The sequence below is a fragment of the Vidua chalybeata genome, chromosome 6, assembly GCF_026979565.1.
Source record: "Vidua chalybeata isolate OUT-0048 chromosome 6, bVidCha1 merged haplotype, whole genome shotgun sequence".
NCBI classification, from domain to species: domain Eukaryota; kingdom Metazoa; phylum Chordata; class Aves; order Passeriformes; family Viduidae; genus Vidua; species Vidua chalybeata.
In genome coordinates this window covers 51,920,435-51,945,097 of record NC_071535.1, presented here as the reverse complement: position 1 = coordinate 51,945,097, position 24,663 = coordinate 51,920,435, and the positions used below count along the sequence as shown (strand labels likewise).

Sequence of the window (24,663 nt, the reverse complement as noted above, 5' to 3'; positions counted from 1 at the left end):
TGTTAATAATGATATAAGTAAGTTCAAATCAGCCTCCCAAAAATCTCAGGTTTGCTGGCTGACTTCAATGCTGAGTGGAAATCCTTTCTAAAAATCTTAATTTTATTGTCTTTGCTACTGTTCTTCCTTCATTTACAGAAAGGATTTACATGATTTACAAAGCACTAAAGACCATACAATCATTTAAGAATGACAGTATTTGGTTGAGAGTAATTACTGAAATCTCAGTACCCAAACTGTTCTTTTTTTGAGAACAGACATAACTCATTGCGCCTGCAGCTTGTAGCTGTGTATTTCAGACTGAACATACATGTGGTGTGCACTCCCTGCAATGTCATGAGACCAGACTGAGGGCATTTATTTTCCCAATACTTCGGTTGAAAGGACTGATTTTATTTTTCATGGCTAATTCAACACTCTAGTAATAGGGAGGAAGTCTCTCATGTTTGTCTGCTAGCAGAAAGCCAGGCTGGATCTGGAGAACCTGATGCCAAGAGTAGCTTTAACATTTCAGAGGGGTGTGAGCTGGGTGTTCCCCTGCAGCTGGAAATCCTCTGGCACACACACAGTGCAGCAGAGGAGTGTCACCGGATAGACTTGGGACACATGGACCACAGCTGAGCCTTGGTCCACAAAGACATTCCTGTCATCCTGCACAGTGTCACCACATCATAGTGGTGCCTTGAAATCTATAGGAGCTGGGTATTTAACTACTTTAGAAAGTCTCATTTCATACACAGCTGTGCCTTCAGTGTGTCAGCATCCTTTGTGCTGAGTAGCTGTGGAGGAGCAGGTATCTGGATCTGACATGCAGATTGTTTCTGCTATGATCCTGATATGTATAACTTGGATCTGGATATTCTGAAGATTAGGGAAAGGAGAGAGAGGAGGCTCTGAAGCCTGATGCCAGCCCTAAGCCTTCTCCAGCAGACAAACAGGAAATGCTCTTCTCAAATGCAGTGTTCTGTGTCATAGTCACTGTGTTACCTGTAGGGATGCTTCAGCCAATTCACAGGCCAAAGTGTCTCTGTCACTGCCACATGGACATGCTGTAACATATGCTGCACTCCAGCTGGGAAGAAGAAAGACAAGGGGGGCTTGATGGCAGGATGGTTTATTGTTAATCTAGGCTGGGGCTCAGTGAGTGGAGTATGGGCACCAGCACAGTCCACACAAGCCTTGCAGCACCATGGGATTATTTATGCTCTGACCTGAGCCTGTTTTTCTCACTGTTTCATCCTCAGCAGTAAATCAATCCAATGAATGCCAGCCCCTGTACTGCTGCCACTGCAAATCATGGGCCTCCCACCTTCAGTGTAGTTACTGCCCCAGAGAACAAGGCCTGGGTGAGCTGGAGAGTGGGAAAAACTTAGGAGGAAAGCCCAAGAACTCTCTAGAACTGCTCAGCAGCACTGGGGCAGGTGCGGGTGGGAGGTGGTGAATCACCCTGGATGGGAGACAAATTGTGTGGGTTCATCTGACCCAGCTGGTCCTCGCTGTCCTGCCAGAAAGGCCAAACCATCAGCCCAAGCTACTCATGCACCAATTTCCTCAATGCTCTCTCCTTTGCTGCCAGTGCTTGGCATGGGATATGGGTGACTGGCACATGGGTCTCCCTTTGGCATTTAGGCACTGAGCTCTGCACAGGAACATATCCAAAGGTTCAAGACATGTGAGTGCTGTCAAACTAAGTGCTACATCTCCCAGAGCAACCAGTGCAGGAATGCTTCTCAGAGACTGTGCCTTTCTTTAGGACAGAGTGCTACGTGCTTCTGGGGCCTCTGGAAAGAGCAAAGTAATTTCTAATCTGAGGACTGTGCTGCTAACTTATTCTGTAAACTTGGAAAAATAGAATGTACTTTCTTCCTGTCTGCATAATGGGGATAACAATACTTCCAACTCCATAAAATTGTCATAGATGGCTCTACTAGAGACTGCTGTGAGCACAGGACTTAGTGTCTGCTAAAAGCTAGTCCTTAAAGCATGAGGTGAGATTTTTTTTTTAATAATGGTTCATTTAATACATACTTCTTAACATGCAAACACTCATCTAAAATGTTTGAATAAATTTGCATTCTTGTTACTAATTATTTTGTTTTAAACTTTAGAAAATCCTTTGAGTTTGAGGATGCCTCAAGCCTGCAATCCCTGTACCCTCCCTCCCCGACTGAAAATGGAACTGAGAGCCAGCATAAATTTGGATCAAAGAGCACTTTAGAAGAAAATGCCTATGAAGACATTGTAGGTAAGAAGCTGCTGCAGAACATGGGCTCACAGCAAGATGTTGAGTGGCTGTGGGCAGGCCACAGTATTGCTGAACACATGCCCTGTGCAGGAACATTCAGTGCTGTCAGCAGAGAGAGATTAAATGGAGGCTAAATGGGTTTGATCCTTCAGTGCAAATGTACATCTCAGGCTGCAAGCAGGAAGTCTTGATTCTTTCAGACTTCACTGGGTAGTATTGGAAACAGACTGTTTGGTCAACTTTTTGCCAATGTTTTTCACGGACCAAAGAGTTCTTTTTATCGAGGCCTTGGCTTGAAGCCTTGAGTGGTGTAAAAATGTAAAGAACAGGACTCAAGACAGTGTTTACAGAACTATCCAACAGCAAGATTAACCTCAGAGGCCTTGTGTGGTCACCTGAGCTTTTCAGGACTCCAGTGTGGACTGCCCCAAAGCAGTTGTTTGTAGCACTGTTCCTGGTCTCCTCCAAGTCCCAGTTCCTGGTTAAAGAGGAATTAATTTCCTTTAGCTATACACCATCGGGAATGAACAACAAAAAACACTGTTTTCATTAAGCTTCATAAGAAAAACATGTTTCTTTTGGTCTTAGAAGGAAATGTATGGCCTATGCATACATTCTTTTAACATCTAAAAAAAGTTGTTATAATTACTGAAAATTGGGCAGCCCTTCAGAGCACAGATTTTCCACACAAGTGATGAATATCTGCATTGTTGTTAACTCTTTCAGTGTTATATTATTACAACAGATACAAAGGGGACTTCATTTTACTTTGGACAATGAATCTTTACATAATGAAAGCTGGAGGGCTACCAAGACAGTCTGGGACCCCAGAGCACACATCCTCTGAAGAGACATCGACAAGCTGGCCCTGTTTAGTTTGATAAAAAGGCACTCTAATAGTGCTTACAAATGTTTGAGAGGCAAACAAAGACAAATAGAACAAAACTATTCTTGGTCCTGTCAGTTGATATAGCAAAGAACAGTGGCCACAAATTGGAGCCTGGAACTCTTTGTTTGACCCAAATTCTGTCTCTGGCTTGTCAGCCTCAGTGAAAACAGGAATTTACTCTTTCAATTTACTTCCTCTATGCCATTAAAGAAATGCTTTCAGAACAGAAGCTTTCAACTCCTGCTCAGTGTCTGTTAGTTAAAATGAAAACTTTGTAGATATTGAAAATGCTGTGTAGAGCATCCTTACATGATCACCATCCCTTTCTATGACAAACCACCATGCTATTCACACTTGAAAATGTATTGTTAGTTACAGTGCTCATCTTTGCTCAGGACTTGTTAATGTGGCACCAGATTTTAGGTGGTAATGATTCTTTTCCTTGTCTGGTTTGTTAAATATCAAAATAAAATGTGCAGAACTGGTAAGAAGCTTTCTTCAAACGAGAAGAAATCTTGGGTTCAGTAAAACAAAATCATAATGGGCTTTTCCAACCCATGGGTACTATAAACCAGCTCCTGCAAGTCTATAATTTGGGCATTTTGGAAGGGCAGTGGGAAGAGAATGCAAAATTTCAGATCTGTGGACAAATACAGGACTTCATTGTTTTGTACTGCTTTTTAACAACCTCTTTCCAAGCACTTCATTCAATACAGCAGTGTGGGGGGAATACCAAATCAGTATAATTCTTATAAACTGTCAGGCATGATTAAAGACAAGCTAAAGTGGTTTGATCTCCAGCTTTAAAGAAACTATTGTAGCTTTGTGTATCACATCTGCATAATTTATACCAGTGGTGCTAGACCCCAGTCTCCAAGTAGCACTTTTGCGCTCATACAAACCAGGTGTCTGCAAGAGTGAGTTTATTTTATAGATCTACATCTGCTTCAAAGCTATAAAGGGCTCTGTCACTGTGCTTTGAGTTTTCTTTGCAAACAGTTCCCCTAGAGGTGCTGGTGGGTCTTTTTTTCCTGTACCTTATTGAATCTCCTTGTCTCCCTAAAACTTGTAGACAGTTAAACGTTATTGCTGTAGTAATAAACTTAATTACGTGTGTCATGTCCCCCCATCCCTTAGAATTAATGTTTGTAATGTAAGGAAGTGTTAAAATACAAGAAAAGAAAGCTGTGAATCTTGAGCAATGCGCTAAGCAGTCTAGTGTGAGACAGAAACATAAAAAAATTGGGTTGGAAGGGACTGTGGAATCAGCTGGTTCAGCCTCTGCTCACAGCAGGGTTAATTTCAACTTGAGATGAGGTTGCTTAGGGCTTCATCTGGTTGAGTTTTCAAAACACCATGGGAGGATGGCTTCCCTGCCTCCCTGTGTAGCCTTCTCCATTGCTTAGCCTCCATTGTGAAGAATGTTTTCTTGATGGCACAGTGAATGAATTTTTCTTTCCATCCAGTCTGAATTCTCCTTTTTGCTATTTGTGACTGTTGTCCTTCATCCTTTTACCTCCAGGAAGTGCTTGGTGCTGCCTTTTCCATTTGCCTTTCTGGGCAGTGGCAGACAGCAGCTGGGTTATCCCCCAGCCTTTCCCAGGCTAAACAGATTCTAAGCATGCAAGTGCTAGGTCTGGAGTCATTGGTTTTTTGTTTTTTTTTTCTTGAGTCATGCCCCACATGGCCTCTTCTTGTGGGGCATATGCACACTAAAGCTTTGTCTTCCTCCTGGTGCCTTTGCACTGCTTCTTCTTTAATGAGCAGGGCAGCAATGAACTGCTGTGTGTAGTTTATCTTATTTTTGAGAGCTGGCTTTCTAAAAAAATAGTAAGTTTCAAATTGAAAAGGATTGTGCTTTGAAATCCAGTGGCATAATGAACCAGATACTTTGCTCAATTTTGTAATATTTCTGTAGACTTTAATAGATTAAATACCTGCATGGTTAGCTTAGGACGGGTATTGGATTGGAACATAATGATCCATTCTGCATCAATCAAGCAGCCATTGTATAAAGGGGTGCACATTCCTAATATAAATCAGAGCTGTATTCCATGTGCAAGGAACCATGTGGACTTCATTCATCTTCTGTACTAGCACTCCCAGAAATGTGGCAGTCATAGTAAACTTAACATTGTTTTGCTTCTTGTGGTTTTGAATGAGCCTTTAATCAGACCAAAATTGATGTGGCTTTCTGAATCCGGTTGGGGAAGCCACGCTTGGCTTTGTGTGAATTCAAGAAACTATCATAGTATTAAGAGATGGCTGAGATTGTTGCTTCTGCTGTGTTTGTGCACAACAGTATTTCCTGTCATATGGACCATATGGTTCCAGTTTTCCAGTTTGCTCCCCTAAGTGCAGCTGAGATGTTGGAATACTGTTATTTAAGGTCTTGTGTCTCTGAAGCATTGTTGACCTGACATCTAGGACAAAGCACTTGTTATCATCATCAAAAAAAGTTGAATAAATAAAGTGAAGGTCAAGGGCATAGTATTAAGTTTGAATTGAGAAAATCTAGTAAAACTAGGTGAAAGAAATAGCACTGTATTTAGAAATTAAATGTAGCAGAAGAAAATTCTGACAAGACAAGGCTTCTTACCCTGTAACTCCCCAGAGTGCTGCACACAGCAGAACAGGTGGAGATTTCCTCTGAGAGGACATTGCAGATGTGCAGGAAACCCATTGCTCAACTGGGCTCTGTGTGTTGCCTCCTAGACTGAGAATGTTTAACTGAACATTGCATGACTCCATGTCTACTTTGGCAGCTGGAGCTGAAGCAGTCTAGACAGTAAGGCAATGCCTCAAAGACATTGCAATGGAATCTCTAAACCAGGATGAATTTCTAAATGGGATCTTGCTGGTGGGCTCCCATTGGGAGTGTCCTGCAATTCACTGTCCCAGGGGCAGCTGGCCCTCTTGGGGAGAGTTTCTTATGCAGCCTTCTGCTCTCTGGGCCAGTTCAGTGTCATGTTTAGAAGATTTGGAGCCCTTTCAGTAGCTGGACACTTCGATTGACAGATATTTTTTGCACCTTAAGAGGACAATTTAATCACTGCTTCCTGTAGGGGCATATAATATAATTTAATCTTGTTACAGCTGACACCAAAGGTGACTGATAAATGAAACAGTGGAGTCATACACAGTTGCTTGGCTCTTTTTCTCTGTCAGTTTGAGATAATACTGCTTCAGTTGGGATAATCAGCTTCTTGTTTACCTCTGCATTAAAACAGGACAAGTCACTCCCTTTATCCCTGCTGGTAAGGCAACTGATCTCTCCTAAACCAATCAGTTGGTTTGATTTCTTGTGTAGATTTGACACAGGGCATGTCATGTAACAAAATGGGATGATTTAGCTGTTCTACTGAACCGTTCGCTGCATGTGATCAGAGCTGCACCAACTATGACTGAGGTCAAGCTGGAAAATGTTCCAGCTTGACATGGCTTTCAAATTAGAACATTCGGAAAGTTCTTCCAGTAAATGTGGGAAAAGGTTAGAAAGAGAGCAAGCTGATCTTTCGAGTAAAATCCCATCCTCACATGCCACATTATTGCCTGACATGCTTTTGTAGCACATTTTAGTCTGTCATAATATCATCCCATGACAAATCAGGGAGAATCTGGAATTGCTAGGCTGCTGTGAAGCTTAAGCAAACTTGGAGAGATTCCAACTCTGCCAGCAGTGCTGTGCTAGCTGCTTCTCTGAAGACATTTTGGGTTTTCAATCAGACACCAGAAGGTCTCTGGAGCTAGAATTGATGCATAATGATGGTACAGACAGTGATCACAGAATAACATATTCCTGTCTTATTCTGCACCCACAGTCTGCCTGTGACAGCCTAAAGAGAAGGTGAGATTTTGGAAAGTGTAATAGTGTCAAGTTTAATAATATACACTGTAGGGTAATGGCAGCCAGAGCACATTAAATCAAACAGTGTTCATATGGGCCTGTCAAAGAAAGGCCAAATACTTCAGCTGATCCTGTTGACAATGAGTGTGCTGCATTGTTGTTACATTTGGATACATGGATTTCAGTTATTTCTAATAATCATCTCATGCCCTATTTAGATCTCAGTTTTTCTATGTGGAGTCTGTCTCATCACTGTACCATCCACTGCAGCTTCTTGTGACAGTCTCTGTCAGCTTTACTGCCTGGCTTCCTAGTCAATGCTGCAGGTTAGTAAAACAGAAAAAAAAAGACCATGAGACTGCTCTCCTAGATCCCCTCTTAAATTCAGAGACTGTGTTGAAGGCAGCAGGGTGACACCCCTGAAGTACAGGCAGTTCAGGCAAGCTGCTGCTGTACTGTGCTAACAGCTGCTTATCAGACATTTTCAGGCACTTGATTTTGGATTGAGCAGTAAACAGGTGATTTCTGGGAGTGAAATTTCTTGCTCATTTATCAGCCATGTTAATTCTTTTCCCTTATGCTTCATTATGATTGCATTATCAGCAGTCCTCGCAGAGATAGCAGGAAGCTGGAAGCACCTGCAGTGTTTCCTCTGCTTATTGCAAGGGCTGGAGTAGTTCAGAAAGCACAAGTTGCTGCCTACAAACTCCATAGAGCAGGGCTCAAAAGGCTGATTGCATTTTGGACTTGCCACTCTGCTTGCTGTAGATGCTCTACTGCTTTTCTGAGATCATGGTACTGAGTGACACACTGGGTGAAAGGACTATAAGCAAGTAATGGTCTGTAACTTTGTGCTGCTCAGCAATAGCTTTTCAAAGCAGCTGTAAATGTGTGCTAGCTGTAATTTGAGATTGAAATAGTTCCTCTTTCTGCAGGTTTCTGGGGTAAATTCCCCAGCTGAGATGCACAGTTGCAGCATCTCTGACATTTAAAAAGCTCATGTATGTACCAAAGAGCTAAGTTTGGATACATTATGGGAGTGTGGAGATTTACTGGTTTTCATCCATTTGATCTGAACGTGCTCATAGCCATCCCAATGGCCCAGTTTTTCTCCAGCACTGGTGGCATGGATTTGTGCTGGTGTAATTTTATGACTGAAATGAGTGAGCAGTGCACGTGCACCTCATTTGTGAGGTGATAATTGTGCTGGCCATACAACTCAGGCCCCTGGGCTTTCAGAGCAGCCAGCAGGAAAGGCAGCAGGTTCTTAGCTTGGGCATCACCCTGTGGATTCAGCATCTCCTCTGTGAGTGTTAGTTCCCAATTTAGGCACTCAGATTCACACAAATTTAGGAGTCCTTTCCTTTACTCTATACCTGCTGTTCCATTCTTCTCTCTTCCTGGCAGTGCAAAAGGTGGGAGTTATAACCAGCACTCTGTGAATCACTTAATTCCTCTGATAATTGCTTCTCCCATCTAGAAAGAAATTATGCATTTCCCTGCTTTCTGCCATTTATAGAGCAGCATCTGCCTGCTTCATTTTTTTTTCTCCTCAGCCTTACTTTTCACTCCTTTCTCAGCATGAGACAGGCTTGCTGAGTCTGCCTCTGCTTCCCATTTGCCACGTGTGAGAGGCTGAGCAAAGGAACACTGTGTGCTGCCTCAGGACTCAGTGGGGCTGACTCGCATCGCATCACAGAGTGAGGAACTGCAGCCCCTGGAGGAAACTCATCCATGCTTAAGCTCAAGGCACTGCATTCCTCAGGACTTTTCTAAATATCCGTGGTTATTTCATCTTTTTTGTTGTTGTTGTTTCTCTTTTCTTTCCCTGATGGACCATTCATTATGTTGTCTGTGAGATCTTCTGAAGATAAATGTCATGTAGATAAATGCCCTGTGTTAACTCAGCACTTTGGTACGTAGAATTTGAGAAAATGGGAAACTTGGAAAAAATGCTAATACAGGGAACTGATCTGGGAGTAGGGATGGTGATTAGAGACAGTATTTGCAAAGACTTAATGTTTGTGATCATTTGCATTCTGGGGTATGATTCAGCTTCCTTTGAAGTCAGTGATAATCTGCTGTTGTCTTGTGTGGCTCTTGGATCAGCCTCATTAAGACAAGCCTGGCCTCTATACTGCATAATGTTTCTCCTTTTGGCTTCCAGTAAAGACATCCATATGGAAGGAACAAGGATGTTTCCTTGCTCTTTCATTGTAAATATGTTTTCCTTTTGCAGCAAATCCAAGCACTGCAGCTTGCAAACATTCCTTGCATGAGACTGGAGAAGTGGTGCTGCTGAGGAGAAAGCTGTAAAGCTCTGAGCCAGACAGTGACATGGAAACTTTTCTCCTTTTTGTGCTGCAGCACAGCAGCAGCAGCCACCACCACAGGTCTCCCCAAGACCTCATTCCCACGTGGGACATGCACCTGCTGGTGACCACCGCTTCCCAGATGTTTCTCCTGTGGAAGGGAGTCACTGTGCAGTCAGATGCTATTAAATGCTGCTTTAAGGCAGTTCAGGGTATTTTCCAGCATTTTTAGTTTACTTGACACCTTTGATTCCTTGTCATTTGTAGAGAAACCAGTCTGGCCTGCCTCTTTTTGCATATCTGGTCTTTTGTGTGTCTCCCAGGGACAGAAGATACTAAGAAACAGTGGTTGAAAATTGCTGAGGAGATAGTTTATTTGTCTGTCTCTTCTAGTTCACAACTTGAACCACATACTTAATTCAAAACTCATGTCAGCAAAACCAGGTGGTTTCTGGTGGATCAGACTATTTCATTATCAGAGATCTGGTGTAGAAGGATGTTCTTAAAAAAAAGTGGTGAGGTATATTTGATCCCAAGGCATTAGTTCAAAGTGAAAAACAAAACAAAACAAAACAAACCCAAACTCCAAAATAATTTGGTTTTTAAGCAAATGAAAGAAAGATTAGACACAAGTGTTCTTGAACAGCAAACCAGTCAGCTGGAGAAGCTCTCACAGCTCTAGGGGAAAGGGTTAAAATCCCTGTGGTGTCTCCTCTAACCTTCACATTACACTGAAGAGGAATTTGGCCCAAGCTCTCTTTAGGTAGAGACTCTGACTTGGAAAAAAAGGCCTCTGCTCATGGTTCCTTGCTTCTCCCTCTTCTCTCATCCAAGATTCTCTGGGCCCATTTCTATACTTAATATGTCAGGTCAGCATTATTTATGTTGAGTTTGACTGGTTCAAGCAATTGTTTTACATTCTATTTTGGAAAGAGAATCCCCCTAACATTTATAAATGCTTTACATTGTAAAAAGGTTTTTTTCACTGATGGGCTTGTTTCTTCCTGGGAGTTTGGATACTCTGTAGACCAATACAGTAACATTTGTTTCCACGAGGAAGTGAGTGTTTGAGCCGTGTCTCATGTAGCTGGGTATTTTGAAATCTATTAATCCATTCCAAAATACTTGCTTGACCTATACTTGACTTGGATTTACAAGAAATTTTATGATGCTACTAAAGCCCAATCAGATGTAAGTAACAGCATTTTGCAAATTTTTCATTGCTATGATTATAATTTCTAGAGCTGTAGAGTCTACAAGTAACAAAATCAGGGTGTGATATCTATTTTTTCTTCCCACAAGAAAAATCAACCACTTCTATAATCCTCCATAGCATTACTTTTTTTTTAGAAATCTTTGCTTAAGATTTATCCTGTTCATTGCATTAATCAGAAGGGTTTTTTTTTTCATGTACTTCACACACCTGAGGGTGTTCTTTCCATGTGGCATGAGCATTGGCCAAAATGATAGTGCAGCCTCTGGAATCAGATTCCCTCTGGATGAAATAATAAGCTATGATTGCCAAGTCAAACATTCTTCAAGAGCAGCAGTGATTCAGGCTTCTAATTAGAACAAAGCTAAAGCATTCACTCTTGTGCTTATGTTTGACTAGAAATCTTACTATGATGCACTACCAAAGCAAAACTGTATTTTTATTTGTATTGTGAATATCTGAACTTGCTCAGCAAAAGTTCTTGTGGCTGTAAGTGATGAACCAAGCAGTCTCACACTTCCAGGCTCAACAATCAAGTAGAAAGCACAAACTACTTTTGTTTTCTTTTGTACAATAAGGAAATTTAGTCTGCCTAGAACAACATAGCTGGTAGTCAGACTGTGTTAACCCAGGCCTTGCTCTCACTGAAAACACCTATGCCCCAGCTGTCATCTCCTTCAACATTGTGAATATTTTCTGCAACAGTGGGAATAATGAACCATGCTGCAGCTTTCTGTCCTCAGTTCTGAATTGAATTTCTTATACTAAATAGTTTGTATTGCAATACATATATTGTACCAAACCCACGGGTTTTAAAGTCATCTTTAGGTATAAAGCCAAAAGCAAGTTGGTTTGAAAGCTTTTAACTTCCTGCTGTTTATGTAAATTCAAGTCTTGAATTTGAGTAGATCAATATTTTTTTGGAGATGATTTTTCTGTTCAAGACAGTTGGAAAACTGGAATGACTGTGTCTGAAAAACCTGACGTTCTAAATCAGTTACTGATTATCAACTGTCTGAAAAAATGCATACAAAATGTCAATTTTATTGATAACATTCATCTTCATGTTACTTTGTTTCAGAGGGCTGCTAAGTTCAGGAGTTTTGAGAAGATGGTGGGTATTGGATCTCAGTTAAATATGGACTATAAGTTTTGGTTCTGGTTTTCAAATGCTAAAAATTCAAAAGGATGGAGTCTGCTTTTTAATTTATTTTATCTGTATTTTTCATTTAAGTAATATTTAGTGTTTAATTGGTTAAGCCTCTATATATTACTAGCAGGATAAGTTTCCTTCTGGGAGACAGGAATGTCACATAACTTGAAATGAATAGCTGCCTAATTTGAAGACAGGATATATTTTAAAGAACACTTTGAGGATGCAGGATGGCTGGGACAGAAATTCTTCTCCTTTTGCCTTTTCAATCTTGTCTCTTGGCCCTGCTAAGATGGAGTGTTTATTCTTTCTTTGTTGTCTCTCAGGAGAAGAGAAAAACGAAGGTTGCATTAAATAAGAATTGTCTTATTGTGTGTAAGGAGGGTGTGTTGAGCACAGTGATTTATTGGTCTTCATTTCACCCCGTGAGTGGCTGTTAGAGATTTACAAAATCTACTGATACACTTTCAAGAACTGAAGTGCCTTAGCTTTTATATATCAATAAATTTTCCACAGCTGTGGATGCTCAGAAGCACGTCTTGTGAAATCTTCACATTTTAGTTAAAAAAAAAAAAAAAGGGAACAGTAAAAAAATCCAAAGAAACTTGTCGACCTCATAGTCAAGTTCTTCTCCAAATACTTCCAGCTGCAGCTAGAGGGATGAGTCATGCTGAAAGCTGAGGAGCTTTTCTAAACGCCTTTCACTTGGTTCACATAATTTTTAATTTTTTTTTTCTAATTTTACATTCTTGTCTGTTTTTCTTTCCTTAAAAAAACACCAAAAAAAAACCCCAAACCCAAACGTGCAGGCGAGTCACCCAAGGAAAACCCGTACGAGGATGTGGAGCTGAAAGGCCGTCACGGGGGGCGAAAATCCCATCAGCTGTCCGAGAACTCCCTAGATTCCCTGCACAGGATGTGGACGCCGCAGAACAGGAAATACACAGCACCTCCGCAGGTAAAGGCAGCGGGCTGCCCGAGCTGCAAGCGGGCTGCCCGAGCTGCAAGCGGGCTGGTTCTCCGGCATGGCCCGGCCCGAGGGCAGCAAGAGCGGGCTGCGGGCGGCTCCGCGGGCTCAGCCCTCGGGCCGCGCTGGAAGCGCTTCGGCAGCTGCGGCTCCGCGCCCCTGAGCGCTTTGTGCTGCCCCTGGCCTCGCAGTCCCCGGAAGAATCCTTCCTCTGCTTGTTTGCGAGTTGATTCTGCACCTAAATTTGCTCCTTGTGTGCCGCACCTCTTAGGGAATTGCTTCTGCTGCCGGGCAGGGACAGGAGGGGAGAAGTCAGCTGCTGGTTTTGTCCCTGTGTTGTTACACAAGGGCCCCGCTTGTCTCTGCCCATGGGGAGTTTGTACTGTGGCATGTTTATTGTAAGAATGTCAGGTAAAAGCCCTGACTAAATATATGAATAATAAAATAGAAAAACCTGAGTGTCTGCAGTTAACTAGTCTGTGTAAATTGTTTTTATAGCGTAAAAAGAAAGATGAGGAACTTGGCAGACTTTCCCTTTTGTGGTGAATTTAACAAAGTAAGCCTGGTTTTTTGTGAACACCATGAAATACCAGGTTGCTTTGTTGTTTATGGGATCACTATGTTCATAAGGTAAAATCGAAATCTCAACACATACTTAATTTTGAGATTCAAAGCACCCTTTAAAGGAACTTCACTGTGCACTGATTTAACAGAAAATTCACAGTTGAACAAAAAGTTAATAACAATTTGCATTTTTGTCCTGTAAAGAGACCTGGAAAGAAAACAGAACACATTTTCTTTCACTCGCTTCATGTGCGTGCAAACATCACAATCCAAAAGAAGCATCACCAGGATTCTTAGTGTGCTCCTAGCACATCCCCTGTAAGCCAGGAGTGACTTCAGCAAAGCTGCTGGAAAAGCAATAAGTGGAAAGTAGTGATCAGGCAGAGAAAGGAGAAACAAGCACTACAGTCATGAAGATAATAGGGAAATGTCCCTCATAGAGGGATATGGTGCATAGCAACTATTTCTGGCTCTGTGTGTGTTTACAGAAGTTGTGTAGCATCCAGAGGATCCCTGAGGGTGTGTCATTAGGCTGGGAACCATACAGAGCCATAGGAAGGCACTGGTCAGTGTTCTCTTTAACCGAGGGTTACCAAAGAATTTACGGATTTAAGTGCCTTCTGTAAAGTTGTTCAGTAAAGAAGAACTCTCTGGTACCCTTTGCAACAGGTCTGGCTTTGTTCTGGTAGCTTCTTTTTGAAATGCTGCTGGGAGTGCCCTGACAGGAGTCAGTCCTGTCATAACTGCACTGTCATTGTGCTGATATTTAAAATGAAGAGACGCTAAGAGCGAGTCAGCTTTGGGCCTGGGTAATTCTCCAATGACCAGAAATAGAAAAGTCTGAATTTCCTGAAGAATGGTTACTTTGGCAATAGTTTATCACCCCAGTTTTTCCATCATAGCAACAAAGCTGGGTTAGCAACATGGCTTTTCAGTCATGGATGATGATAAACAAGATGGAAGAGATCAGAAGGTCAGCAAGCTTCCAACAATCATCTCCAAAAAGAATTCCTTTCAATAAAATATAGACTGCCACCAGTTTTCCTGGCATGCTAACCTGTGGCATGCAGAGACCTCAGAAACATTGGTGTTGTGGTCATTTTGAATCCCTGTGTCTTTTCTTTTCCCACTGATTATTTTCAGTTTTTGAAGTCATCAGGTATGAAAGGAATGTTTTATGATGACATTGTATTTGTGATGCAACCCCTCTCCACAGAAACACCTGTGCTTAATCCCAGGTAGGCTGTTACTGCAATCAGTCAGCCAATAAGTGGGACATTTATTGCTGCAGATTTATGGCTTGTAACAGAGCTGATAGAATGTTAGTAAATGCCAAATGACAGATGCTTGACACAATAGTACTTTTTCCTGGACATTCTGGGAAAGCTTCTTTACAATGTTTGTGTTTGGGAGGAGAAGGCAGAGACCTGGAGCTGGGCAGAGCTGCTCTTAGGACTGCTCCAAAAGACCCCCAATTTTTTATAGACAGATGTTACCTGGTGCTTAATCCTTCAGTGAGATTTCCCTTTTGCCCTGTAGTGGTAACAGTTTTGTGTTTTAAAGGGAATTTTTTGGGAACCTAGGGAGAGTTGTAATTGTAACTCTGCTCATTGTAAGGTCTTAAAATTCCTTAACACCATGAAAATAGAACAAGCTTGATTTTTCTACTTTGTTTTTCTTGAATAAAATAGCATGAATTTGCTATTTTAGTTATTACTTTTACACTGAATTAATATTACAATAAACTGTGTAATTACTCATTATTTTCACTCCTGCAAGTCAGATGAATGGACCAGACCTGTTGGGTCAGTGTTCTGCTGTCAGCCAAGCCTTCAAGTTAGATTTTAGGGCTCACAGAACTGACAGGATGTAATGGAAATGTAGCAGGTCAGAAATGGTGTTTGTTTTCTTTGAACTTTACAGTCTTAGAGGTTGACCCCTTTCCCTTCACTGTGACCTTGACACACATCCTGCAGAGTGGTGGTCCCCTGGTGTGGTGTCCCTGTGCAGCCACCACTCTGTCACAGGTGGCAGAGTGTGACACCAGGTGCCTCAGGTGTTGCCAAGAGAAGAGCTCATGCTGTCCTTGTCCCTGCAGCTGCCCTCAAAGGCCAGCAGCCACTCCCTGCGTGTGGGGAACTGGTCAGAGAGGAAGAGCCACCGCCTGCCGCGGCTGCCCAAGCGGCACAGCCACGATGACATGCTGCTGCTGGCCCAGCTGGGCATCCCCTCGTCCCCCTCCAGCCTCAACGAGGACAGCCTGAGCACTGCCAGCGAGCTGCTGTCCACACGGCGCGCCAGGAGGATCCCAAAGGTACCGGGGTGCGGTCAGCCTTGTGCTGAGGTCACCTGGCTGTGAATTTCTAGGCACCTGTTGAGTCTTACCTTCTTCGTGCCAGGGTGGGGATTAAATATGTATTTCTTGTTCAGACTCAGATGTTTATTAGTTCTTATCTATATCACACTTTCACAAACTGCGAGTTCTACAGCACTACACTCTAACTAAACTCTACACTCTACACTACACTCTACACTCTAAACTAAACACGGAACAGTATCTCTCTCTCTCTACAAGGCCTTTTAAGGATAAACTATCCAATTAAGAAATGACACCGAAATTATTTTTACTTTTAACCCAATAACCAACCACCTGTGGCCCTGCAATATGGACTTTTCTATCCAATTACACAAAACCACCCAAACCCATGAAGAAGAAGGTGAAGAAGAAGGACTGGCCTCTGCCCTAAAACCTCCATCTTGCTTTATATATATTACTATATTCTAAAACTCTTAAGTTTTCCACCACGTGATATTACACACTTCTATTCAAACTCCACTCCCATAATCCCAGTTCTTTCATTCAGTTTTGGAAGCCTTCTCCATGGCCTCAGGTCAAATGCAGTGTTCTCTTGGGGTCAGTGCCTGTCAGCCCAGTAAGCAGGGTTCCAACAGCCAGCCTTTGGCCATCACTGAAAGCTCTTTTTGTATCCTAAAGGAACATTTAGATCAAAATCCCTTCCCTGGAAGTGATAGCTTCCAAGTTTTTCAAGAGGAGCAAACATCTGATGGCCGTCTTCGCACAGAACTGATTTTAAGGCAGTTCTGTCTTCCACACTCTTCTTTAAACTCTGTGGACCAGAGCATTGCTGTGTATATAACTTTAAGATTTTGAATGGGTGATGGCCAAGCAATTATTATTTATAACATGCAGCAACATCTGAAGTGGTTTATTTCCCCATCGTTTGTTTCCAGGAAAATAACTAATTGGTCTAATAGGTTTCCCTTCATTTACTCACAACTGACCCCATCCTGATACCCATACTGTCTTGATGGATTTGAAATAAAACTTAATTTTTCATTTTTAAGGAGTTTTTCCAATTCAAAATGGAATGTGAAAAAAACCCCAGGCCACAAGACAACAACCAAAAAACCAACAATACAATAGAAGCAGAGAGGGGGAGAACTGCCAATATGTTTCATTTTGGCTTGTGAACAAAGTTGATTTTTACTGTGTATTCAACTCTTTCCTGTTCTTATTAGAGAGCATCTTTTAAAGTACATGGCTATAAATACAGTGAGTAGAGGGAGATTTTTATGTTTCTGTGAATTTGTTGGAAATTCTGTTTAAGGAGGAAATTAATCCTACATCCTTAATATTTACTGTATTTTTACTTTCTTGGAATATATTGTTATACTTCACCAATGGGCACACTTCTCTGGAGGAAATCATAGGGTTATTTACAGAGTAACTTACTACCTGATTGTGAGTAAAACTTGGAAAGTTTGGCTGTTAATTTTCTACCAAATTTTCTTTAAATTGAAGAGACAGATATTCTCCTAATGTGAAATTCTGATTTCAGCATATGAACATTCACAATTTTATTGCAAATCTTGTGATAATTTCTATTTTCTTACTACCTTACCTTTGAGGATCACGTATTCCTGGAGAATAGAATTTTCAAAATTGAGATAGTGTTAGTTATTAGAGGGAAAACCTAAAAAGGTTTTGTTTCAGTCTGTGCTCTGTTACTGCCCTTCTGCTGTGTCTATAGCAAATTGCATCCTTTCACTCAGTTTATTTCTGTCTGGAAGGTGAGGTGAAACAGCTTTTACAAATTGTATTATAGTTCTATGAAGAAATCTGCTGTGGAATGAAATATACTATTCCTGACCTATAAAACATCATGAAGATTAATTGCTACATATTTGTGACTCTCCCAAAGTTATAAGATTCTGTTTAATGTTGAATTCTTAGTAATCTCAGCCTCTTGCTGAAGGCAATAAACACAAGTAATCTCATTAACATTTCCCATCATCTCAGATATTTTTGGGGCAGACAGATATTATCTGCATTAGCCAGTCTATCATCCATGCTTTGTTTGAATACATTAATTATAAGTCTCCTGGCAGAAAAATGCTTAGTCTTACTGATTCCTCATTTTCTTATTTTGCAGCTTGTCCAAAGAATCAATTCCATTTACAGTGCAAAAAGAGGGAAAAAACGACTGAAGAAACTTTCTATGTCCAATATTGAGACAACATCCCTACGAGGTATGGTGCAAGTGTCAGGGTTCAGTGAATCTATTTGGATGCTACAGGATTAATCAATTTCCTTCTTTCCTCCACTTCTACCCTGGACTCTACATAGTTTAGAGCTTTTTTTCTGTGAACTATGATAATTTTCTCTCTGCAAGAGGAGAAGATGGGGATGAGCTAAAAATAAACGAGATTCTCAGTATTGTGTATCCTATTAATCCCATGGTCAGCTCAACTTACCCAGCTTCTTCTTTAGTTCACATTTACTGTAAGTTTTGACCAAAAATCACAGTTTTGACCCTGGAGTTCTTGCATGCTTTTTCCTGGCACTCACAGTGTGTAATTCACCCTGTGCTTCAGACTGCTTCTGGAAAAACAGGGGCCAAAAAGGAAATTCAGTCCCTGTTTGTAGTAAGAGTACAATAGGGCTTTAATCAAGAAGCCCTCAGTAACACATCTTGGCATAAGGTTACTTTTGCCTGTTAACTGTAACTCAGTTTGGTGAGTTCTGGTGATTGGGAATGTTGCCCAGGCAGACAAAGCTCATAAAGCTTACTTGGACTTCTCAAGTGTTGCATAACTTAAAAAAAATTGAAATCTGAAAACAGGAAGAGAAAGGGTTAAGACCTGTTTTCCAAATGTCACTTTTGCAGCTCAGCATAGATGGGGATTCAGTGCAAACAGTTGCTGTAATGGAGAATGAATTTTTCCCTTTCATCAAAATGAAGTTCTTACACTCAAGCAATATTGAAAGTAAATCCAAGGAAAACACAATCTAAGGAGTCATTCAAATTGTTTATTTCAAGATATTTTAAGACTGAGGAGAAATGCATGTGTGTATCACAAGGCTCAGAGATGTGAGACAGGATTTTTCCCAGTTGCAGCACAGTGAGCTGGGTTTGTTTGCTCTGGTTTTGCATTAACTGATGCCTTTGTGTCCTCTGCAGATGAGAACAGCGAGAGTGAGAGTGACTCAGATGACAGGTTTAAAGGTAAGGGTTCAGCCCTCAGTGACTTCTAGTTAGACCCTGTCCCAGACCCTATCAATGTATGTTCTCCTGCTACTGCACATTGTTCCTGTCCATGGCCTCTATTCTCTATAGTTTCCCAGCTCCATTACTGCAGAGCTCCCAAAGCTCCAACACAGGAGCATGAACGTTGAAAGCAAGGACAAAATGGGCTGTGAAGATCTAACAAAGATTTGGCAACTGTGTAATTTAATGAAGAATAGGACCTTTGATAGATTGGCTTTGTCAGCCACTTCAGAGATGCTGATCTATTCCAGACTGACTACTGGGTGCAGGCTTAGAGGGATGGGATTGGATAAAGATGCTCCTTTCTTATTCATATGCTGCTTTCAGTGTTTACTGCTCACTGCTGTTGGAGGCAAGGATCTGGGTCTGATCCAGCGTTGTGATTCTTAGACTCTAAGTCTGCAGTCTCCAAATTGTAGAAATTCCTTTATCAGCACCTGCACAAACTCTGCCTGAGCCAGGCCACTAAATTAGTCTCTCCTTTTCCTAAGTCCTGGTACAGAAACAGGCCTATAAAAAAGTGGAAGACAGCAGCAACAGATTTCATTACTAAAAACCCATCATGTTGTTAGTAGGTGAGGGGTAATAAAGACAAGGGTGTGGAGCTGTTGTAAGATATGGGGCAATCATCCATGTCTACCTATTGCAGATGACACCTGCTTGCTGTACATGCAGCAACACTTTCTGGAAAACATTGTTTTAGGGAAATATTTTTGCCAGATAGGTGGTGGTAAGACCATCCAAAACAGGCTGTATGCAACATTGCATAGTGATGTGTGGAAAATGACTCCTTGCTCCTTTGTCTACCTGTACCAACCTAAAAGCACTTGCAGTTCTGTTTCTCTTTGTGTCAGAAAATAGAGAGGTTGCTTGTTCTCATAGGCCATGAAAGAACCTGGCCCCTTCTTGTTACTGGGAGGATATTCTGATCTCCCTGGAAACTCTTTTCCCCCATTGTTGTGGAACAGAGGATCTTCATTTTGATGTGTCTCTAACCAACTGCTCCTGAGTGACTTTGTGTTTTACACTGATGCTCTCAGGGCATCCTGACCTGAAGACCCCCCTGTCATGTGTAGCATGACAGGACTCACTGGGTGCCCGTCTGGTGGGGTGGGCTCTTTGGTTTCCCCCCTAGCAAACATGAAGCAGTGCCCCTCAGTGTGAGGCTGCCTCTAGGCAGGGCAGGCAGGTTGTTCTGGGGATTAACTTCCTCAGCTGTGTAGTCACATTGTAGACCCAAGTGTTTTATCAAAATAATTTCTAATTTTTCTGTTGAACCAGATGTATGAGGGCTGGCCACCAAGGGCTTTCCCGTAGTGCTTATGATCCCTGATTTCCCTGTCACAAGGGTCAGTCAGCTTTTGGAATCTGTGGACAGTGGCAGTGAGTAGAGCCTGAATGGTTTGAGTTGTGCTGCTAATAATTCCTTTGTTGTTGCCCAGAGATGCTTGTGTGAAGAGCTGGGGAAGAGCATGCAGGGAGCTGCTTTTACTGGGCTGGTTTTGTTTTTTTTTTTTTTATTTTTTTTGGTGTACCAGAACTGGTAGTGATGTTAATGACCAGTCCTCCATAGGTATCAAGCAACAAGTCACTGGATCTTTGCCTTCATGAATGACCATGAATCTAAATCATCCCCCAGCTGAATTAGCCCTAACAAAGCAACCCACAAGAGGCAATTGGCACATCTTTCCTTTCCTCCCTGTCGCCCTTCCCTGGAGTTTATTCCATGGCTTGCCTTACATGGTGTGTAGCAAAAAGCTGTGCTGTGCAGGGACAGGGCACAGAACTGTTTTTCACCAGGGTAAGCCAGACCTCAGATGTGTCACCCTGGAGGCTCCAGTGCATTTGCACAACCACATAAGGGTTTATAATCCAGTCTTATGTGTGAAGAAAAGCCAGACCTTTGCCAGGGTAGCAGTTACGAACTGCAAATTATTTCAGTGACTGAGTGCTGCATAACTGCAGTACTTGGAGAGAGTTATGATTTATGGATGCAATTAGTGAGGGAGACTACAGGTTTGCAAACTAGAAGGTTTCCTTTTGAAAGGAGAACATGCTTGGAATAACACTCTGGCAAATTGGAAGTGGTTTGTGAATGGCTGTGGCTTACACAAATGCATTACAGTCTCAGGTAATGATCGGTCTCTTTTTTTTATTCCCTTTTCTTTTTAAATGCCAGCTCATACCCAGCGCCTTGTACACATCCAGTCAATGCTGAAGAGGGCTCCAAGCTATCGAACCCTGGAACTGGAGCTGATTGAGTGGCAGGAGCGGGAGTTATTTGAGTATTTTGTGGTAGTGTCCCTGAAAAAGAAGCCCTCTAAAAACACTTACCTCCCAGAAGTGACATACCAGTTTCCCAAGGTAAAAGAAAAATTCCTATGTACAGCTCATTCTAAGATCAGTAAGGCGAATAAATGGAAAGTGAAATCCATTTCTTAAACTGAGCTTTCAGAATTGTTCCAAAGCAATCTGTTACAAAGCAAAGGGCATAGAGAAGGTAACTGAACACTGTCCCTGTTTTCAAATGTATCTTTTCCAGAGCTGGAGAATTTGGCCTGATGGTGAATGCTTTTAAAGATGGTGTTTAAATCCAATTTCTAAATATTTCACTTTTAACTCATTTTGGCTATATTAGGATTTGTTCCAAAACTCACTGAAGTCAATGGAAAGACTTTTGCTGATCTCTGGCATTTCTCTTGTGCTCTTGCAGCAGAAAGGTATTTTAGTTAGGGCTGTGTTTCAAGTGGCCGTCATACAACAAGGGAGTTTCAGACAATTAAAAAACTGTAAAACCCCAGCAGTGATTATAGGTACAAGCACCTATAAGCCTGTCCTGGAGTCATGCCTCATTCTGCCAAGCACAACTACAGGACAATCTGATGGGCCCTGGTTCTCAGAGCTGCTCAGTGACCCTGGCCCTGAGCAGAGGTGGGAAGGGACACCCAGGGGCTGACTAAACCTCGCTGTTCTCCCGGCAGCTGGAGAGACCAACCAAGCAGATGCGGGAAGCAGAGGAGCGCCTCAAGGCTATCCCGCAGTTCTGCTTCCCTGATGCCAAGGACTGGCTCCCCGTCTCTGAGTACAACAGGTGAGTGCTCCAGAGCTCCTCTGCACCATGGAGTGGTGCTGGAGTGCACTGGAGCAGCCTCAGCCTCGTCAATGCCCAATTAAGGAAGCAGCAGTTTGAGTCTTGGCCACTTTGTGATCAAGCAGCTGTATTTAATTTTTCTTTCTTTTGAAGTTCTGTGTTCTTTTTCTTCCCTATTCTGCCTGTCTCACAGGCCTGTGTGGCTGAGGAGAAGAGGCTTGAAGATTCCTCTGAGTGCTAAACTCAAAAGAATAAATGGAAGTATTTAAAATAAATCTTAAAAAGGATGAGGCCCTGCCCCACTCCCTGCCCTAGTCATTCACCTCAGAGTGTTTGTCTAACATTGCAGGATACCCCTTCATTTGGCTCAAAATGTTGCTGTCTGAGAACTTTCTTGGAGCTGTGCTCTGTCCTAGCAGAGGAGCCCTCTCTTCCTTCCATTGGAGATGAATGACTGCAGGAGAAGGGCAAGGAAAAGGAGAGCTTGCATTTTCTTTCCTTCAAAGTGACCTCAAAAAAATATATAATTTTTTTTCCCCTGCACTGACATGTGAGAACTGGTTGATCCAAGGGTGTAGAGTAACAGGATAGGCAGAAGGGATGGAATTATGGAATGATTTGGGTTGGAAGGGACCTTTAAAGGTCATCCAGTCCAACCTTTCTACCATGAGCAGGGATGTCTTCAACTCGATCTGGTTGATCAGAGCCCTGTCCAGCTTGACCTTGAATGGCTTCAGGGATAGGGCATTCACCACCTCTCTGGACAGCCTGTCCCAGTGTTGTACTACCCTCATTGTAAAACATTTCTTCCTTTTATTTAGTCTGAATCTACCTAGTTTTAGTTTAAAACCATTGCCCCTTGTCCTATTGCTACAGACCCTATTGAAAAGTCTATTCCCATTTTTCTTAGAAGTCCCTTTTATGTATTGAAAGGCCGCATTAAGGTCTCCCCAGAGACATCTGTAATTATACAAACGCCAGCATTTCAGCACCAGGAATTGTTTTATATAATGCTGTTTAAAACTTGCAAAGCAGTCAGGAATGTTTCACAGCCCAGGCATAAATTCACAGACCCATTCCTTTACCTGTGCTGTTGTTTTACTGTAAAACTGTTGTTTTACTGCTCTGTCATAAATGGTATTTATCCTAGACAGAGACTTTTGGAAACCTGTGTTGTTTCTGGATTTGAAAATGATTTCTCTACTCTCAGAGAGTATCTAAGGTTCTCCCTTTAAGAAGAAAGCTCAGTCCAAAAACAGGACTGAACTAAAGGTAAAGGAGCATTGGAATACTGCCCTCAAAATCTGATTCTCGTATTTCTTCTGCAGTCACTGACACTCAGCACCCATCTCTTCTGATAAGCCAGCTGGGTTGTCCCTAACCATATTGCTAACAGAATTTTTCCACCAAGTATGTCCTAAGACCTTCCAGTGGGTAGCATCTCTCCCTTGATGAGTGTCCCTTGCTAAGTCATCTACCTTGTAGCCATGGTGTAGTTCTGATATAATCTCTACAATGGGCAATTCACTTTCTCCTAGTGAGACCTTCTCTTTCATGCTGACTGGGGAGGATGGGAGCCGGCGGTTCGGGTACTGCAGGAGGCTGTTGGTGAGTACATCACCCTCACTTCAAAGGGCAGAATCCTCTTGAAAAGGATCTCAAAACTGCAGTCTGAACTGAAAGTGTCTGTCATGGTTTTGAAAGGAAACAGGGTTTTCTCACTCTGAAATTTGGGAAGGTAAGGAGGTCAAGTTAAGATAAGAATTTGTAATGGCCGTTTCAATCTGATAGATCCCAAGGTTTGTAGCAAATTTCTGAGAATGTGGAAAGTTTCTTGTGTGAGCACTTACTTCATAAATTCTTTATGTTACATACTTTCAAGCACAATCAGAAATACAACAACAGTGGAAACAAAGGCAAAGCTGGTATTTCTAAACATTTGTGAGTAGTGTTTATCTCTTAGGCAGCTGCTTACATCTCAAATGACTCTGCCAGCACTGTGTCATCAGTCTGCAGCTCAGAGCCATGCAACAGGCTGGTGCCAGCAGTAAGAAGTCTGGTTTCTCACACAATTTTCAGTCCCTGTGACCAGGGGTGGTCAATCAGTGAGGTGGGGAGCCTACAACCAGTGTTGTCTCATCACTGGAAAATCCCTGGACACTTGATAAACTGAGAGCACAGCAGTGTATGTATCAAGGGGGAGGAATCTGCTCCGAGGCTTGTGGAGTGTGTTAAGAGAGGTGGAGCACAATGCAGAGAGGGATTCTGGTGTCCATCCTGCACACCTGATGGGATGGCAGCAAAGCAGAAACCAGTTCGTTGTCCCTGCACTGGCCTTGCACCTCTTGGATAGGTTTGGAGCTGTTTGTGAGTGACTGGGTGGGGAGCCACAGCTCCTGTCATGTTCTCATATTCTCATGGCTGTTGCCCACACTGGGCTGGGGAGCTTATATGGATATTGGATGCTGCAGGAGTCTTTGGCTGACTCTCTGTGCCAAATGAATGTCTGCAGCAGTTTGTAAATAGGTCCCCCCTCTCAAAGAATAAGGCACACTGGCACTTTCCTCTCCCTTCCCCTTCTGATTTCCCACCTTTTCAGGCAGGGAACACCTGCCTTCAGTAGCTTCCAGCAGAGCAACTCCCTGTCACTGGCACAGCCCTCTCTGTCCTGCACTGCTGCTTGTGCCTGACCCTGCCCTCCCCCTGCTCTCTGTCCATGGCAGAGTCCCTGGTGTGCAGACAGCAGATGCTCTGTCTGGGAGGTTTTGCTGTGTGTGGTTCCTCTATTTGTAAGAAGTTTCATTATGCTAAC

The 24,663-nt window shown here is 42.3% G+C and overlaps 1 protein-coding gene across 6 annotated transcripts in view; it reads left to right on the top strand.

The window, feature by feature from the left end:
* Positions 1-24,663, top strand: part of DENND2B (DENN domain containing 2B) — a 151,770-nt gene that overhangs the window by 94,644 nt on the left and 32,463 nt on the right. For all 6 annotated transcript variants that reach the window (XR_008431321.1, XM_053944692.1, XM_053944691.1 and 3 more), the window contains 8 exons: positions 2,109-2,245; positions 12,469-12,617; positions 15,289-15,504; positions 17,645-17,741; positions 18,674-18,718; positions 20,940-21,124; positions 21,742-21,851; positions 23,390-23,459. Coding sequence is in view for 5 of the 6 variants with exons in the window: in XM_053944692.1 (XP_053800667.1) it covers positions 2,109-2,245; positions 12,469-12,617; positions 15,289-15,504; positions 17,645-17,741; positions 18,674-18,718; positions 20,940-21,124; positions 21,742-21,851; positions 23,390-23,459 (1,009 nt within the window). In the remaining variant the exon portion in view is untranslated. The remainder of the gene's footprint in view (positions 1-2,108; positions 2,246-12,468; positions 12,618-15,288; positions 15,505-17,644; positions 17,742-18,673; positions 18,719-20,939; positions 21,125-21,741; positions 21,852-23,389; positions 23,460-24,663) is intronic.